Raw genomic sequence first — 17222 nt, forward strand, 5'->3', positions numbered from 1 at the left:
AAACGAGAATTCTAGCCATGTATGATTAGACCAAATCAACAAGCACGCGTGCCGTCGGAGTTGAAAATAAAACAACGTAAAATACCTTATCAATTGAGGGCGCAAAGTAAATAATGAAGACGAATCGGATTTGCGGTCATCATTTACGTAGGACTTAAAAGTGGTTTCATTCATAAGTCCTCATGTTTGGGAAGACAAGTGGGAATTGTGGAGGATGTAGTGCTGTAGAGACCGATAAGGAGACGGCCCAGACAAATTGACGCACATTTTTGATTTGTGATTATACTGATTAATCGACAAACTGCTATGTAGATATGGCTTGCCTAGACAAATCCTCTACTCAGGTTGATGCTGGTTGGTTTAGGGCTTTAACTCAATTGACAGAAGATTATGGGAACTAAACCCAACTAATAGCTAAAATTCCAATGGAAAATATTTGAAAATTATTAACTTAATTTTCATCGCCAGTTCAGTGACGGCAGCTCAGAAGAAGTTCATTGAATTTTGGTTTGAATGGAAGCTAGAGAAAGAGAAAGAGTCTTTATATTTATTGTGCTGGCATTATTAACATAATTGCTGTTATGTCGCTGCTGAAACGTGCATGTAATTGGCAGATCCGTCACATTGTTGGACGGACTAGAAAGGTAGGCCCTGACTTGTGCGCTTTGTGCCCCATATTTGTTGGCCACGCATAATCGTGGCATTAGTTGTGCTGTTTATCACTGGGCAGTCACAATAAACCTTTCCTTTTTAGACTGGGCTTACATCAAGCTATATGGCTGCTTATGTAGACAAATGCGCTTTGGACATGGTTTCAAAATCGTATTAATATTTTCCATTGCACTACATATGCCTGTATCATACTATGTATGATATGAATAAAATATGTCATTTGTCGCAACAGTTGGATTTTAATTTCTTAGTGTCTATAAAAAAGACGAAAACGAACCCAGCACGCGCATGTCTGGGGGTAATTACTGGAGTCAAAGTCAAGTGGGGCTCTTGCTACTGTTGAGAGATGTGCGTCAAAAGGAAAACAACAGCGACTACAACAACAACAAACTCCAACGCAAAGTCGGACATTAAACTTGTAGTGTGCAAAAGATGGGAAATTGGCCTCTGATGTGCAAGTGAAAGATAAGTGAAGTGCAATTTCAGGCAATGCCTCGAATGCCTCCCCATGAATAACTCCAGACATGCAACGCTGATTGCGTGAACCACAAAGGAAAACAATGCAACATAGTTATACATTTCGCATTACATTGAGGAGGAGGTGTACATCAAAAGGGGGACTAAACATGCGTGCCACAAAAATTATTTTATAATACTTTAACTAACACCAACAATGAACCACACACAAAGATCGACTCAAACAAAAGCCGACTGAATTTCAAGCTACACTTACAAATTCACATATGGAGTTCACATTAATAAATCGTTATTAAGCTAAGAAAATCAAGTTTTTGTTTGATGTAATGCTTTTCAATTCTTTGACAAATTGAAAACCCAGCTGATTCAATTGCAACAACATTTTGCTTAGACTTCCCACTTCAAATGCAATCACCTTTTAGTTGAAACCTTTTCGATCTTTCGATTGCCCATTTCCTACCGCTTAATCTGAATTGAATCTGCTTATGGGCAATAATTAACATACAATTTTTGAAATAGTCAATATACGAGTGATCAGAAACATAAAGTATAGAATCATTACTTCCAACTAATCGGGACCAATTCCCACCAAGATACCATTTTTGAATAGAAAAAGCGTATTGCACTATCTCCTCCGGTGCTTTAGCAGCAACTGAATATTGAGAGGTAAGAAGTCTTTTCTAGAAAGATCGATTGTTTTTTAGATTTAAATACTATGCCACGATAGATAGGGTAGTGCGACTTAATATTATATAATTCGAAAAAACAAAATGATCTTTCATGCATGATAATGTTTAAAGTATGATAAGGTTACACTTGATACTGCTGCCGAATTTCGAATTTTCTAATTTTCGCATTTTGATAATGTCCCCAATTGATAAGAAAATTGTACCAGCCCCATTCATATAAAAACCGCCTGATTCCAGCAGTAAACCATCAGTTGTCTGAAAATTCTAAACATGAAGGCTTTCATCGTTCTTGTTGCCCTGGCTCTGGCCGCTCCCGCTTTCGGTCGCACCATGGACCGTTGCTCCTTGGCCAAGGAGATGTCCGCCCTGGGTGTCCCCCGCGACCAGCTCGCCCGCTGGACTTGCATTGCCGAGCACGAGAGCTCCTACCGCACCGGTGTTGTGGGCCCCACCAACTCGAACGGCTCCAACGACTACGGTATCTTCCAGATCAACAACTACTACTGGTGCCAGCCTGCCGACGGCCGCTTCTCCTACAACGAGTGCAGCCTGAGCTGCAACGCCCTCTTGACCGACGACATCACCAACTCTGTTCGTTGCGCCCAGAAGATCCAGGGCCAGCAGGGCTGGACCGCCTGGTCCACCTGGCACTACTGCAGCGGCTCTCTGCCCAGCATTGACAGCTGCTTCTAAATTCTTTGATATCGACCTTAACTCACAAATAAACCGTACATTGAAATTCTAATTTGATTATTTAATTTCGTAAACTATGAAGATGAAACGAAGCGATACTGAAAATGTATACCTAGAACTAGAATACTTTATCTACAACCTTCGATAAAGAATCCACAGCGTACAAGCCCTATTGTTATCCCAGATCTACTTTCAAATGCAAATTTCCAGTCCCCAGTAGCATCTTAATGGGTTGTGCAAATGCTTCCAGCAGGTAGAGGAAAGTATTTTTGATCAGCATTACGGAAGAAACGGATCATAATTCATATATAGATCTCTAATTCCTAGGCATTACATCTTTACTTCAATTATTATACATTTTTCCTATGACACATTATATCGCCCTTGGTAATGAAATACAACACTCTAGTAGATCTTCAATAGTACTCGAAATACCGATTCTTGTAAGGTTGATGACTCTTATATGCTGTAAGAAGTTTTGTTTCCAGCTGGGGTATAACTCAGCTCTCCAGGGTTCATTTACAAGAAATTTATAAATGTGACGGGACCATGCGACAAGAGGGACTCGATGTAAGGTATCAATCGCCGCGTGGCCGGTGTTTTGCCGTTATATCTGCATGCTGAAGCGCTACAAAAATAATTGCCAAAACTCCGTTTGGTCGAGTGAACCATTTCATATATAGCGGCTCATGCACTCTATATATGAAGTGTGCCCACTGTAGCCGTTGGCGCTGGAGGATGCGGGGGAAGGAAGATTGATCGTGTTTCGTTATATTGTTGGCTCAAGCTCGGCTAATATAGCGACCAACACTTGCTTGTCGTTGTGGACCACAATTTATATATATACATATACCGGCTCATGCCAGGTGTATATAACTTGTACTCATAGCGACTTGTACTCATAGCGTGAAAATATGGTTTCATTTATATTTTATTCGCAATTTGTAGCTTGTTTTCCCTGCGCTCCACCACGATTGCTCAGTCTTACTCAGATTAGGTTTCCCACTTAGGTTATGATAAGTTCTCACTGCTAGCTGGTCAACTGCCCCTTGTCTAGAAATGCGTCTGCTCGGGTTCGCGGTACACGGAAGAAGAGATCGAGCCTCCGATCTAACGACGGCTTCTATTGTCGTTTTGTGTGACTGTCCTTGCTCTCATTAAAAATACCTACGGTGATGCCAGCGTGCTTGACCTGTAGTCCCTTTCAAAGGCTCGTTGCTTTGTAACTTGTACTTCGTTACTTATTCTACTAATTTCATGGGCAAAACCAAATCGTACGCAGTGTAGTGAAATGCAATGAAAACTTAAGACTAATAACAAAGTAATGTAATGGTAAAGGAGATTCAATGTGCAAAGCTTAAAGCTAGTAATATAATTAAGTATAATGTGTATTATTAGTGTAATATAATAATTCTATTATTAATTTGTGACGCAGAATTTCGCTGAGTTACAATATCCCGCATTTTTCCTCCTAAGGGTCATCTTGCAGCTATACAAATTATTGAGGCTATGTATGATTTGTAATAAACTTTGTCTGTGTCTGCGTACCAAGTACCATATAGTATGTCTGCCTCGAATCACCTTCAATTTCCAACTTCCTAAAACGTTAAGGATTAATTATGTAGTTTATAAGTTTGAAATTACTGGTTCCCAAGATATATCTCACATTCACATTATATATATTATTTATAAACAAATGAGGGTTGCTTGAGAGAGCAAATTTCTTTCAAAATGGAAGATGACGTTAATAACGCTCGGTTAGGAGGCCTTCATTTTAAAAATTAACCAATTCGTATGATGATGAATGTTGTGTCATGTTTGATAGTATGGTGGCGACTTAATGTTATATCAGGCAAGATGATCTTCTACGTGCGCCTTACGAGTATGTACATATGTACATATATACTCATATAAGTGAAGTTCATGAAAAATGGCAGTAGAAATTCATTACCATTTTTTGATAATGCCCAAAATTGATAAGTTAATCGTCCCATGCCGGTTCCTATAAAAACGGACGGTTTTCAGCAGAAAGCTATCAGTTTTCTGAAAATTCTAAACATGAAGGTTTTCATCGTTCTTGTTGCCCTGGCTCTGGCCGCTCCCGCTTTCGGTCGCACCATGGACCGTTGCTCCTTGGCCAAGGAGATGTCCGCCCTGGGTGTCCCCCGTGACCAGCTCGCCCGCTGGACTTGCATTGCCGAGCACGAGAGCTCCTACCGCACCGGTGTTGTGGGCCCCACCAACTCGAACGGCTCCAACGACTACGGTATCTTCCAGATCAACAACTACTACTGGTGCCAGCCTGCCGACGGCCGCTTCTCCTACAACGAGTGCAGCCTGAGCTGCAACGCCCTCTTGACCGACGACATCACCAACTCTGTTCGTTGCGCCCAGAAGATCCAGGGCCAGCAGGGCTGGACCGCCTGGTCCACCTGGCACTACTGCAGCGGCTCTCTGCCCAGCATTGACAGCTGCTTCTAAATTCTTTGATATCGACCTTAACACACAATAAACCGTATATTAAAATATTAAATTGATTTTTAAATATGTTCAACTCACGTTTAGATGAACACCTCGATTTTCAAGTGTGACGCAGAAATTGTTTGAAACAAACTTCAACCGAAAACCATATCTCAGGGTCACATAAATATCGTTGAGCTGTTTTTAAATATCTCAGCTTTTGTCATGAGATTTATACAAAAAAATAAAACAAACTTCCACAGCGTACACACATACGACATCTTTGTGCAAAATTTAATGTCTGTAGCTCTTATAGTCTCTGAGATCCAGGTGTTCATATGGACGGATAGACGGACAGATAGGCAGACAGGTCTACATCGACTCGTCTTGTCGTGCTAATCAACAATATTTATACTTTGTGGGGTCTGGATTTTACATTCGCACTAAGCTAGTATACCCTTTTAGCCTTTAATTAAATTAAATTATAGTAACTCAAATTAAATCATACTAATATAACCATTGACTTTTACTTCTATTGAGTTTCGCCCTGAACGTATCGGTTTTGATGAGACTTCAAATTGGACATGGATTTTAATCTTGGTTAAGTTATCTTTGTATATCACAAGTTATTCCACTCTGAGTGACTTTTCCTCTGATGAGTAATATGGAAGGTATACTAATTATAGAAGCTTTATATGATTAGTAATAATCTTGGTCTGTGTATGGAGAATACGATTCTACATATCAAGGGTGGGATGGTATGCCTCGAACTACCCTAAAGTTGGACATTCCAATTATGTAGTTTTAAAATGTTGGATATATGGTGCATGAAATATTAATGTGAAAAGCTTAATGCGAAAAGCTTAAAACACATTTGTAATGGTTGGAACAATTCTAATTTGTGGAGGTTGTTGTAACCAAATGCGAGTTGAAGCTTGAGAGGGAGATAGGAGCTCTTCCTTTTTAAAAATTAACCAATTTGCATGATGATGAATGTTTTGTCATGTTTGATAGTATGGTGGCGACCTTATGTTATATCAGGCAAGATGATCTCCTACTTGCGCACTCGTACATACATACTCGTATGATAAGTGAAGTTCACGAAAGATAGCAGTAGAAATTCATTACCATTTTTTGATAATGCCCAAAATTGATAAGTTAATCGTCCCATGCCGGTTCCTATAAAAGCGGACGGTTTTTAGCAGAAAGCCACCAGTTGTCTAAAAATTCTAAACATGAAGGCTTTCATCGTTCTTGTCGCCCTGGCTTTGGCCGCTCCCGCTTTCGGTCGCACCATGGACCGTTGCTCCTTGGCCAAGGAGATGTCCGCCCTGGGTGTTCCCCGTGACCAGCTCGCCCGCTGGACTTGCATTGCCGAGCACGAGAGCTCCTACCGCACCGGTGTTGTGGGTCCCACCAACTCGAACGGCTCCAACGACTACGGTATCTTCCAGATCAACAACTACTACTGGTGCCAGCCTGCCGACGGCCGCTTCTCCTACAACGAGTGCAGCCTGAGCTGCAACGCCCTCTTGACCGACGACATCACCAACTCTGTTCGTTGCGCCCAGAAGATCCAGGGCCAGCAGGGCTGGACCGCCTGGTCCACCTGGCACTACTGCAGCGGCTCTCTGCCCAGCATTGACAGCTGCTTCTAAATTCTTTGATATCGACCTTAACACACAAATAAAACGTATATTAAAATCCTAAATTGATTTTTTAATTTGTTAATCTAACGTTGATGTTCAAGGATGACGTAGAAATCTCTTTTAAGGAAATTTCAACCGAAACCCAATTCTTGCGGTCACAGAAATCTTTTTCGGTTGCTTTCAAATATCTCAGCATTTGTCAAGAAATTTTGTCAGAAAGAACACAAAGAAGTTTTGCGACATAAAAACAGTCATAGAAATATAAATAAAATTGTTTTGCTCAACAATCTGCATGAAAAATATTTTATATTTCGCCTTTTCAACTTATTACTAGATCTTTAGTTGAAAACCTAGCATCCACACACAGGAACGAAAACAACCCGACAATAAAAATACCAAGTTGATCCTAATTCAACATTAAATATTTGAAACTTTTTACTTTTCTGAGTTGAATCCTATTTCTTGAATTGAACGAAAGTAAAAATAAAACTTATTTTTGAAGTACCAATAAACTGAGTATTAATTAAATTTACGTAAGAAATCTTAAGAAATCTGTAACACCCCTTATTTATAGGCATCTTGTATTTTATTTTATTATTCTTCTAGCTATTAATATTAGTTCTAGCTATTTTTAGATATTTGTAGCGGCGTTTCTAGTCATTTTCCAGCAAATGTTCTTGATATTTATATCAATTTTCTAGTGTTTTTCTATGTACTTGTATTTTGAAGCGAGTTTTCTAGCCATTTTCTTGTTGCTCTTTAAGCTGTTGAGGCTAAGCTATTTGCTATCCACTTTTTAATTATTTAAACTATGCTTCTAGGCATTCTAGGAGTTCGCGAGTCTACATTCCAAGGATGGTGTGGTATGTTTCGAATCACCTTAATGGTGCACATTCCTGAAACCTTAAGATTTCGTTATATAGCTTAAATGTTGGAAATATCTGGTTCAACAGATATACCGCACATTTTCATAGTAAAAAGCTTAAGTTACATTTCTAATGAGTTGAAGCTTGAGAAGGGGACTTTCGAAGGTCTTCCTTTTTAAAAATTAACCAATTCGTATGATGATGAATGTTTTATGTTTTTAATGTTATATCAGGCAAGATGATCTCCTACTTGCGCACTACACATACACACTCGTATGATAAGTGAAGTTTACGGAAGCTAGTACTAGAAATTCATTACCAATTTTTGATAATGCCCAAAATTGATAAGTTAATCGTCCCATGCCGGTTCCTATAAAAGCGGACGGTTTTCAGCAGAAAGCCATCAGTTGTCTGAAAATTCTAAACATGAAGGCTTTCATCGTTCTTGTCGCCCTGGCTTTGGCCGCTCCCGCTTTCGGTCGCACCATGGACCGTTGCTCCTTGGCCAAGGAGATGTCCGCCCTGGGTGTCCCCCGCGACCAGCTCGCCCGCTGGACTTGCATTGCCGAGCACGAGAGCTCCTACCGCACCGGTGTTGTCGGCCCCACCAACTCAAACGGCTCCAACGACTACGGTATCTTCCAGATCAACAACTACTACTGGTGCCAGCCTGCCGACGGCCGCTTCTCCTACAACGAGTGCAGCCTGAGCTGCAACGCCCTCTTGACCGACGACATCACCAACTCTGTTCGTTGCGCCCAGAAGATCCAGGGCCAGCAGGGCTGGACCGCCTGGTCCACCTGGCACTACTGCAGCGGCTCTCTGCCCAGCATTGACAGCTGCTTCTAAATATTTGATATCGACCTTAACTCACAAATAAACCGTACATTGAAATTCTAATTTGATTTTTTAATTTCGCAAATTATTAAGTTGAAACGAAACAATACTGAAAATGTTATCCTAAGGCTTAGCACCCCAATGGAACGAATGATCTGCAAACTTCGTACAGCGTTAGGGCAAATGACTATATAGTATACGAGTATATGGGTCGTGCAATCGTTTGCAGTTGTTTGATCAGCATTACGCGACAAAGCGAACAACGCGTATTCGTCCGTCCGTTTGGATGAACTGCTATATTTCAGAAACGGCCGTAAAAGGCTAACCACCATAATTCATATATAGAACCCTAATCCATAGGGTTACGTTTTTTCTTCAATTATTATAAAAAATGTTCTATAACTAATTATATCGCTCTTGATTTGGTTAAGATTCTTGTAATGTAGATAAAAAGCGACTAGAACTCTAAAGTTACAGGAGCCTGACTCTTGTATACCCTAAATCTGGCCCTCTTCCTTGTTCAACTAAATACAATAAACTAATAAACTGGTTGATTTAGTGAATCAACATGAATACTCGAATTAGATTCTGTTGCATAACCTATACAAATTATTGAGGCTATGTATGATTTGTAATGAAGTTGCTGTCTGCACACGAAGTACCGGTATATAACTCGTTCCTTAAGATGAGAAGATTGAACTTGGATTTTGGTATTACAAAGTACCCCAAGATCTTCGACGTGAATGAAAGTCGAGTCATTAATACACTGTTCGAACACCTACATAATTTAAATTAAAAATATGTAAATGTATGAAACACCACCTACTCCATCGCTATCAGTCATTTTCCAAAAGTCCTCCTCAAATTTGATAATTACTTTCGCTTAGGATTCATCAGTCCGGGTCCCGTCTTTTGATTTTGCTACTGTTTTGGCTCAAGTCTGTACTGCACATGAACACACATATAGTAATGGCTAGATAGGTTTGCTTATTATACCATCTCTTCTAATTCTTGCATGCTGTTGTTGTTGTCACGGATGTCTGGCCCGGGTACTCGCCGGTCAGAGTCGCTTCCAAAATTTGTTATTTGGTTCCCCAAAATAAAGTGCGCCGATGGTTGATCTGATGACTTTTATTTCGCGTATGTCGCCTTCAGGGCGTATGGCAGAAAAATAAGGAGGTTAAGTGGAAGTACATAAAGCGAAAGTAACTTAAACTCTACGCAGTCGGACAGCACGCCTTCGTGGACAAACTCAAACTCAACTCCATTTTTAACCTCATTCCCTTACGTCTATACATACATCTATTGCCTCGCCGTCCTTCTCTAGTGACGACACCTTGTGACGGTCGCCAGGGCGTTACATTATGATAACTATTACAGCCTTTAGCCTCAACTTGTTCATTATTCCTAAACTTTATCAGTTACATACCCTTAAGAATTAAGTCCCTTACGACACGCGTCATTTTCGATTGCTGCACTTAAAATCTAGATAAGTGGCGAAGCGACTTGCTATAAAAGAGGAAAAGCTGGGGTTCCTGTCATCAGTTTACTCCTAAAGTAATCCGAACTAACTACCATGAAGGCTGTTCCAGACGTGCTCCGGAGGGGTCTTCGATCCACTTGATATGTTTTTTGTTGAGCCGATTTGGCGCTGCTGTACCTTTCCCAAATAATTTAAGGTTCGCCAAGGTTGATTGTGTGTATGTGTGTATATTTGTATGTTATGTGTCGTGCGTGCCGAAATGACTGATACCATGCAAGTCCGAAATGCGAGTGCTTTGTTACAAAAAAGGGCATAGCTAATAATGCGTTATGCCGCTATGAGTGCGTTTGTTCTCTTTCGCAGAAGAGTTGAGTGAAAACATAAGTAAAAAACAAACGTAAATAAAGTTGCCAGATGGGCTACTTAACAAAAGTGAGTGATGTTACTTTACATATCAAATAGCGCTTATAAATTTGTGTTGTCCTCCAACATCCTCCCCCCTTGAAAGGATCTACTTTCAAAAGTGAGAATTCGGTAACGGTGCGATCTTGTGAATAGGTCGACGAAAGGCTCCTTTGCTGGTTTTCAGGTCAACCACTCGAACCTTGCCGTCCTCTCCAGGAATAGCCGAAGTTACGCGTGCCAGCTTCCATGTTTGCGGGGGTACGTTGTCTTCATGTACAAGAACCAGTTGTCCCTGTTGAATGTTTGGCTGCGCACAGGTCCATTTCGTTTTCCTTTGCAGCGTGTGAATGTAGTCACGATGCCATCTGTCCCAGAATTGCTGCTTTAGAAAGGTCACCTTTTGCCAGCGGTCTAAGTAGCGTAGATTGGTAGTGTCCTCCTGATTGAAGAGGATCTGCTCTGGTGCGGATACCAGTGATGTACCAATAAGGAGATGGCCTGGTGTGAGTACGTCGCCATCATTTGGATCATCTGACACTGGGGCAATTGGTCGTGAATTCAAAATAGCCTCCACTTCAGTAAACAGCGTTTGCAGCTCTTCGAAAGTGAGGTTGGCCTCTGCGACGTTCTTTATCAAAAGAGACTTTGCTGATTTTACTGCTGCTTCCCACAAGCCGCCAAAGTGTGGAGCCCGCGGCGGTATGAAGCGAAACTCAAAGCCTTTACAGGAAGTAAATTCGTTGATGCTGTGGGTTGCCTCTGAGTTAAGAGCGTCTTTCTTAAAATCAGCTAATTTTGCTGCAGCGCCAACAAAATTTGTCGCATTATCACAGTAAATGCGTTCAGGCAGTCCACGGCGTGAAATAAATCTTCGAATACAAAATAGAAATGCGTTAGTTGAGAGTTCGCTGACCAACTCGATATGAATCGCTTTCGAAGCGAAACAAACAAATACTGCTGCGTAGGACTTGTATGGCGCCCTTCCACGTATTCGATACGACGTCATAAACGGTCCGCAGAAATCTACGCCCGTGATCATAAAGGGGCGACAAGCTCGCAAGCGATCTGCAGGGAGATTTCCCATTACTTGCTGCATGAGACGAGGTTTGTACTTGAAACAGTGTGTGCATGCTCGTACAACCTGTCGAGCTAACAATCTGGCGTTTACGATCCATACCTTTTCTCGTAAGAGAGAAACAAGTACTTTCGGCCCAGCATGTAAATTTTGACGATGTAAATACTCTACGTATAAGCGACTGAAACGATGGTCTCGAGGCAAAATAGCTTGGAACTTAGCATCATAGGGAATTTCGGCCTTAGCTAACCTTCCGCCAACTCTCACAACATCTACACACAATTCTCCTAGTTGCATTGAACATAAAAAGGGTGCAAGGCTTTGCAAGCTTGGCTTTAATTGTTTATTTTTCGCTAATAGAAGAATCTCATCACGATAGGCTGACTGTTGTATGTGCGCTACAATGCGCCAGAACGTTACACATAATTCTGAGGATTGTATTTGCGAGATATCTTTAACCCTTAAGTGGCGATTAGCGGAAACTCTGTTGAATACGCGAAATACATAAGACATGATTCTTAGTATTCGGATGTATGACGATGAGCGTTCGATGACAGTGTCAATGATTGAAGTTGTAGGCTGCCACTCTTCTATGCAGATCAGTGCAGCTCGTTTGCGCACTTCTGTAGGTGCAGGCAATGGCTCCTTAAGTTGTGGCCAGTTAATTTCCTCTTTCTTCAAAAAGTCAGGGCCGGTAAACCACATGTTGGTTTTCAGTTCCTCAATTGTGCATCCCCTTGAAATTATATCAGCAGGATTTTTAGCAGAAGGCACGTGCCTCCATTTTACGTCTCCAGAATGCGCCTGTAACTCAGCAATTCTATTTGCTACGAAGCAGTTTAGTTGAGACGAATGCATGCCAATCCACTGCAGCACAATTTTTGAGTCAGTCCAAAAATAAATATTGTTGATGTATTGGTCCAGTTTACTTTGAAATTTGCGAAAAGTTCTATTGAGCAGAACTGCAGCACATAGTTCCAGCTTCGGTAGTGTTTGAACCTTAATTGGCGCCACCTTTGATTTGGCTATAACCAAATGCACTTTAGTGTCTGTGCCAATCCTTGTGCGTATGTAAATGCAGCAGCCGTAAGCACGTTCAGAAGCGTCTGCAAATCCGTGTATCTCACTTCTGGCTAATGGCGATGTGCTTACGTATCGTGGAATTTTGAGACTTGAGCTGTTTTCTAAGTCAATCTTAAGTTCGTTCCACATCTCGACAAACCTTGCAGGAAGTGGGTCATCCCAGTCGAATTTCCGAATGACCAAGTCTTGAAGAAAGATTTTGCAGCGTATTACTATTGGCCCCATTAGGCCTAGAACATCAAAAATCCTTGCTATGGTTGACAGAACTGTGCGGCGTGTAGCAATGCCATCATGTTGCACCTTGTGTTGAAAAACAAAGCAGTCATGGCTCGGCTCCCACGCTAATCCGAGCGTCTTGGTTACAATGTTGTCATCATGGTGATCGATGGAAATCTCCTGATCCATTTGCTGGTCGTTGATGAGCTCGCACGAGTTGCTAGTGAATTTTGTCATTTGCAATCCGGCATTGTTCAGAATTGCAGTCAGTTCATCCTTTTTTCATTTAACTTCTTCTAATTTGTCGGCTCCTGTAAGTAAGTCGTCAACATAAAAGTCAGATCGCAATACTGCCGCACCTATTGGAAACTCTGAATCAAATAGATCAGCTAAATGAAATAAACACCTTATGGCAAGAAATGGCGCGGATGATAGACCGTATGTCACAGTATTGAGCTGATAGACTCGTAAGTCGTCTTCTTGATTTGATCTCCACAATATCATTTGAAATTGCCTGTCGCGTGGGTCGATGACGAACTGGCGATACATTTTCGTAATATCTCCTGACAGAGCGTATTTGTGCAAGCGAAAAGCAAGAAGTGATGTTATAAGATCTTGTTGTATTGTTGGTCCAGTCATTAGGCAATCGTTTAGCGATATTCCTAAGTTCGTCTTTGCTGACCCATCGAATACGACTCGCAGTTTTGTTGTCAAACTGTCTGGCCGTAATACACAATGGTGTGGGATGAAAAAGTGTTGTTTAGTACGATCAAAGTCAGGGATGAGTGTCATATGACCTAGATCCTCGTACTCTTGCATAAAATCAGCATATGCCTGCTTGAGTTTTGCATCGCGCTCAAGTTTTCGTTCGAGAAAATTAAAACGCTTGCGTGCGATATCGTATGACTGACCAAGATCAAACGATTCGATTCGGAATGGAAGACGTACACTGATGCGGCCATCGCTAAGAGCTGATACGGTTTTGACAAAGTGATTTTCACATTTTTGTTCTTCATCAGTGAATTTGGCTGGTGAGCTCGTATACTCCTCGACATTCCAAAACTGTTGAACAATTTTATCTAGCGCTGGCTCTTCCTTTACGACGTAACATGAATAGTTTTGGTTCCTCGGCTGAATGCCTTGACCGCCTACTATCCAACCGTATGCAGTGTTTAATAAACATGGCATGCTGTTGCCTAGCGATATTTTTCCTTCGCGAACAGCATCGAAGAAACCTTCCGTGTTTATGAGAACGTCGATCTTATTCGTTTCGTAGAAATAAGGATCGGCTAACTCGACGTGGGGTGGAAACTGCCATTTTGATATTTCCAAATTGCGATTTGGCTGGTTACTGCAAATGGACTTTATAACAGCAAACGTTGATGGCCATTCGAAATCCGATATACGCGATTTCAATGTTGTTTGAACTGTGAAATTGATCCTTTGAGGAACTTCCGAAATACCGCATACTGAGCTTGAGACTCGACATTTCTCTAACTTGAGCCGTTTAGCAGTTTCTTCAGTCATGAAACTTATTTCTGAGCATGAATCTAGCAAAGCGCGTACTATGTGATAGTCACCGCATTTGCTCTTGATTTGTATTATTGCAGTTGGGAGAATGCCTCTAGTAGACGCTCGAACTACTAACGATACATTTCCTTGTTGGGCCGATGAAGACGGCATAAACGATGGCGTCGTAAATGATGACGGCATAAGCCCGCTATTCGGATTAGCGCTGGCTGTAAGAGTTGGTCCTTGCGACCTTTGCTCAACTTCCGCGAAGTTGTGCAATAGTGAATGATGCGGTGAATGGCACACTTTGCAGCGTGACTTTGACTGACACTGCTTTTGGTTGTGGTTTTTACGAAGGCAATTAAAACAAAGTTGATTCCTTTTTACCCATTCTTTTCGTTGTCCCAAAAGTAACGCAGTGAATGCAGGACAAGACGAAATGTAGTGCTCTGATGAGCTGCAGAAGACACAAGTTGCTTTGCTCGTGAGGAATGTCTTGGATACATTGCTGAACTTAGCCTTATGCTTGACATCTGCCGTATCTAGTCGCCCTAAGGGTTTGGAACGACTTTCTAGAAATCTACATCTGTGCGTTAATGTAGTACAACAATTTTCCCAAGATGGCAAAGATTCAAAAGTCTGCTTCTCGTCATAATGAAGCTTGGTGTCTGCGTCGACTTTGGATAAAACCATGTGAATCATAATTGAATTCATAACATCCTCAGCTTTACCTAATGACAAAAGCGACGCTCGCATGGCTGAGACAGAATCAATTAGTTTCTGCAGCATCGTCGCATCAGGATTGGTCATCTTCGGCAGACTGAACAAGCTCGATATATAATCAAGGAATATGAGTACATCGTTGTCATATCTCTTTTTTAGTTGACTTAGCGCCTTGGCATAGTTCCCTTCAGAGACTTGAAATACCTGCACGACTTCTAATGCGGGTCCAGACAAACAGTTTAGTAAATAATTAAATTTGTCAATTACCGAGATTGAACTGTCGCTTTCAATAAGGTTGTTGTATGCGGCTATAAATCGTTTATAGTTAGCATACTGGCCATCAAAGGTTGGAAGTTTAATCTTTGGGAGCCTACTCTGATGGACAGCAGTAATGCTTGATGTAGAATTTAGAAACGTCGACTCAGAAACAGTTGTTCGCCTTTTCTCGTTGATAAACGTGACAATTGCTGCCTTTGTTGCGATAAAAAGTTCTTCAATGCTAGACCTGCCTGTATCCCTGTTATGGATGTCCTCGATTTGTGTTTGTATCTGCATAATCTGACGAAAATAGGACTCCAGTATTTGAAGGTTGCACTCAAGAACTGGTACTTCAGAACCAGCTCCAGTTGTGGTTATTCTGGACTTTAAACTTTCGATGTTTCTTTCCATTGTAGTTCTCTGCACACGAAGTTTGATCAAACGGGGATCGTTAACGTCGACGGCCGCAGCTTTCATAATTACGGCGTCGTCGGATTGACTCATTTTAATTTATTTATCTAAATTAATTACACGCAAAATTTAACCAACGCAGTAACACAACCTCAACAGGTCAACACTAATGCCACTTGAAGCTAAATCTCTTATGCAAATAATTTATTACAAATTTCACTAAGTGTTGTGCCACTGTGCGCTGAGCGCGTTAGGCGAATTTGGTTAAAACGAACTGAAAAGCAATGCACAACAACAAGAATCACAGCCTAGCGGATCTTTCTAGCGAGTTCAAATTTGCAACAACAACCACAATATTTGGCTGTACATCAGTTTAAGAATGCAACTGTATTAAATGTGTGTATTTACCGCTTGATTTTGTGCTCTTCTTTGAGCGCGCTTCTTACATGTTTCGTTGGCGGGAACAATATGTGGGTTGTTGAGAGGGGATGTGCGGAGCGGCGGGTGTAGACTGTCGAACGGTGAAATGCTGACGTCTCCGTTGCTGTTCTATCCAACGGCGTGGCCTTGGTACAGCGGCTAAGTTGACCACAGTGCCTTGTGCACTAGTTACAGTTGATTTATGTATATGTAGTTACAGATAATGTTCTGTCCAGCAGCTCGTTGCCCTGAACCAGACGATTACTATGGCGTTCCAATATTGTTTGGTAATCTGTATAGCAACTATACGATTTCATGAAATCGGCAAATTTTAACATAAAAAATGGAACGAGACTTATCTGTGTCCTGTCATGGTCGCCAAAATGTTCCAGACGTGCTCCGGAGGGGTCTTCGATCCACTTGATATGTTTTTTGTTGAGCCGATTTGGCGCTGCTGTACCTTTCCCAAATAATTTAAGGTTCGCCAAGGTTGATTGTGTGTATGTGTGTATATTTGTATGTTATGTGTCGTGCGTGCCGAAATGACTGATACCATGCAAGTCCGAAATGCGAGTGCTTTGTTACAAAAAAGGGCATAGCTAATAATGCGTTATGCCGCTATGAGTGCGTTTGTTCTCTTTCGCAGAAGAGTTGAGTGAAAACATAAGTAAAAAACAAACGTAAATAAAGTTGCCAGATGGGCTACTTAACAAAAGTGAGTGATGTTACTTTACATATCAAATAGCGCTTATAAATTTGTGTTGTCCTCCAACAAAGGCTTTCATCGTTCTTGTCGCCCTGGCTTTGGCCGCTCCCGCTTTCGGTCGCACCATGGACCGTTGCTCCTTGGCCCAGGAGATGTCCGCCTTGGGTGTCCCCCGTGACCAACTCGCCCGCTGGACTTGCATTGCCGAGCACGAGAGCTCCTACCGCACCGGTGTTGTCGGCCCCACCAACTCGAACGGCTCCAACGACTACGGTATCTTCCAGATCAACAACTACTACTGGTGCCAGCCTTCCGACGGCCGCTTCTCCTACAACGAGTGCAGCATGAGCTGCGACGCCCTCTTGACCGACAACATCACCAACTCCGTCCGTTGCGCCCAGAAGGTCCTCAGCCAGCAGGGCTGGACCGCCTGGTCCACCTGGCACTACTGCAGCGGCTCTCTGCCCAGCATTGACAGCTGCTTCTAAATTGTTTGATATCGACCTTAACTCACAAATAAAACGAACATTGAAATGATAATTTGAAATTTTAATTTCCTTAACTGCTTACTAATTATAAAACTATAC

General features: G+C 41.7%; 6 protein-coding genes across 6 annotated transcripts in view; 5 read left to right on the forward strand and 1 right to left on the reverse strand.

Moving 5' to 3' along the window:
* LOC115624795 overlaps nucleotides 1–17222 on the reverse strand; it is a 53532-nt gene that overhangs the window by 14014 nt on the left and 22296 nt on the right. The gene's annotated exons all lie outside the window — the stretch shown is intronic.
* Nucleotides 2109–2583, forward strand: LOC115624808 (lysozyme D-like). The gene has a single exon (XM_030519654.1). It carries the CDS (start codon nucleotides 2109–2111, stop codon nucleotides 2529–2531), a length of 423 nt encoding a protein of 140 aa, XP_030375514.1. The 3' UTR covers nucleotides 2532–2583.
* Nucleotides 4590–5064, forward strand: LOC115624809 (lysozyme D-like). Its single transcript, XM_030519655.1, has one exon. The coding sequence runs from the start codon at nucleotides 4590–4592 to the stop codon at nucleotides 5010–5012; it is 423 nt and encodes a 140-aa protein (XP_030375515.1). The 3' UTR covers nucleotides 5013–5064.
* On the forward strand, nucleotides 6227–6702 carry LOC115624807 (lysozyme D-like). Its single transcript, XM_030519653.1, has one exon. It carries the CDS (start codon nucleotides 6227–6229, stop codon nucleotides 6647–6649), a length of 423 nt encoding a protein of 140 aa, XP_030375513.1. The 3' UTR covers nucleotides 6650–6702.
* On the forward strand, nucleotides 7933–8406 carry LOC115624811 (lysozyme D-like). Its single transcript, XM_030519657.1, has one exon. The coding sequence runs from the start codon at nucleotides 7933–7935 to the stop codon at nucleotides 8353–8355; it is 423 nt and encodes a 140-aa protein (XP_030375517.1). The 3' UTR covers nucleotides 8356–8406.
* Nucleotides 9828–17140, forward strand: LOC115624799 (lysozyme D-like). The gene is made up of 2 exons (XM_030519644.1): nucleotides 9828–9925; nucleotides 16707–17140. Exons 1-2 carry the CDS (start codon nucleotides 9920–9922, stop codon nucleotides 17121–17123), a joined length of 423 nt encoding a protein of 140 aa, XP_030375504.1. The 5' UTR covers nucleotides 9828–9919; the 3' UTR covers nucleotides 17124–17140.

This window comes from Scaptodrosophila lebanonensis, unplaced genomic scaffold, assembly GCF_003285725.1.
Source record: "Scaptodrosophila lebanonensis strain 11010-0011.00,11010-0021.00 unplaced genomic scaffold, SlebRS2 tig00000061-arrow-pilon, whole genome shotgun sequence".
In the NCBI taxonomy this organism is placed as follows: Eukaryota; Metazoa; Arthropoda; class Insecta; order Diptera; family Drosophilidae; genus Scaptodrosophila; species Scaptodrosophila lebanonensis.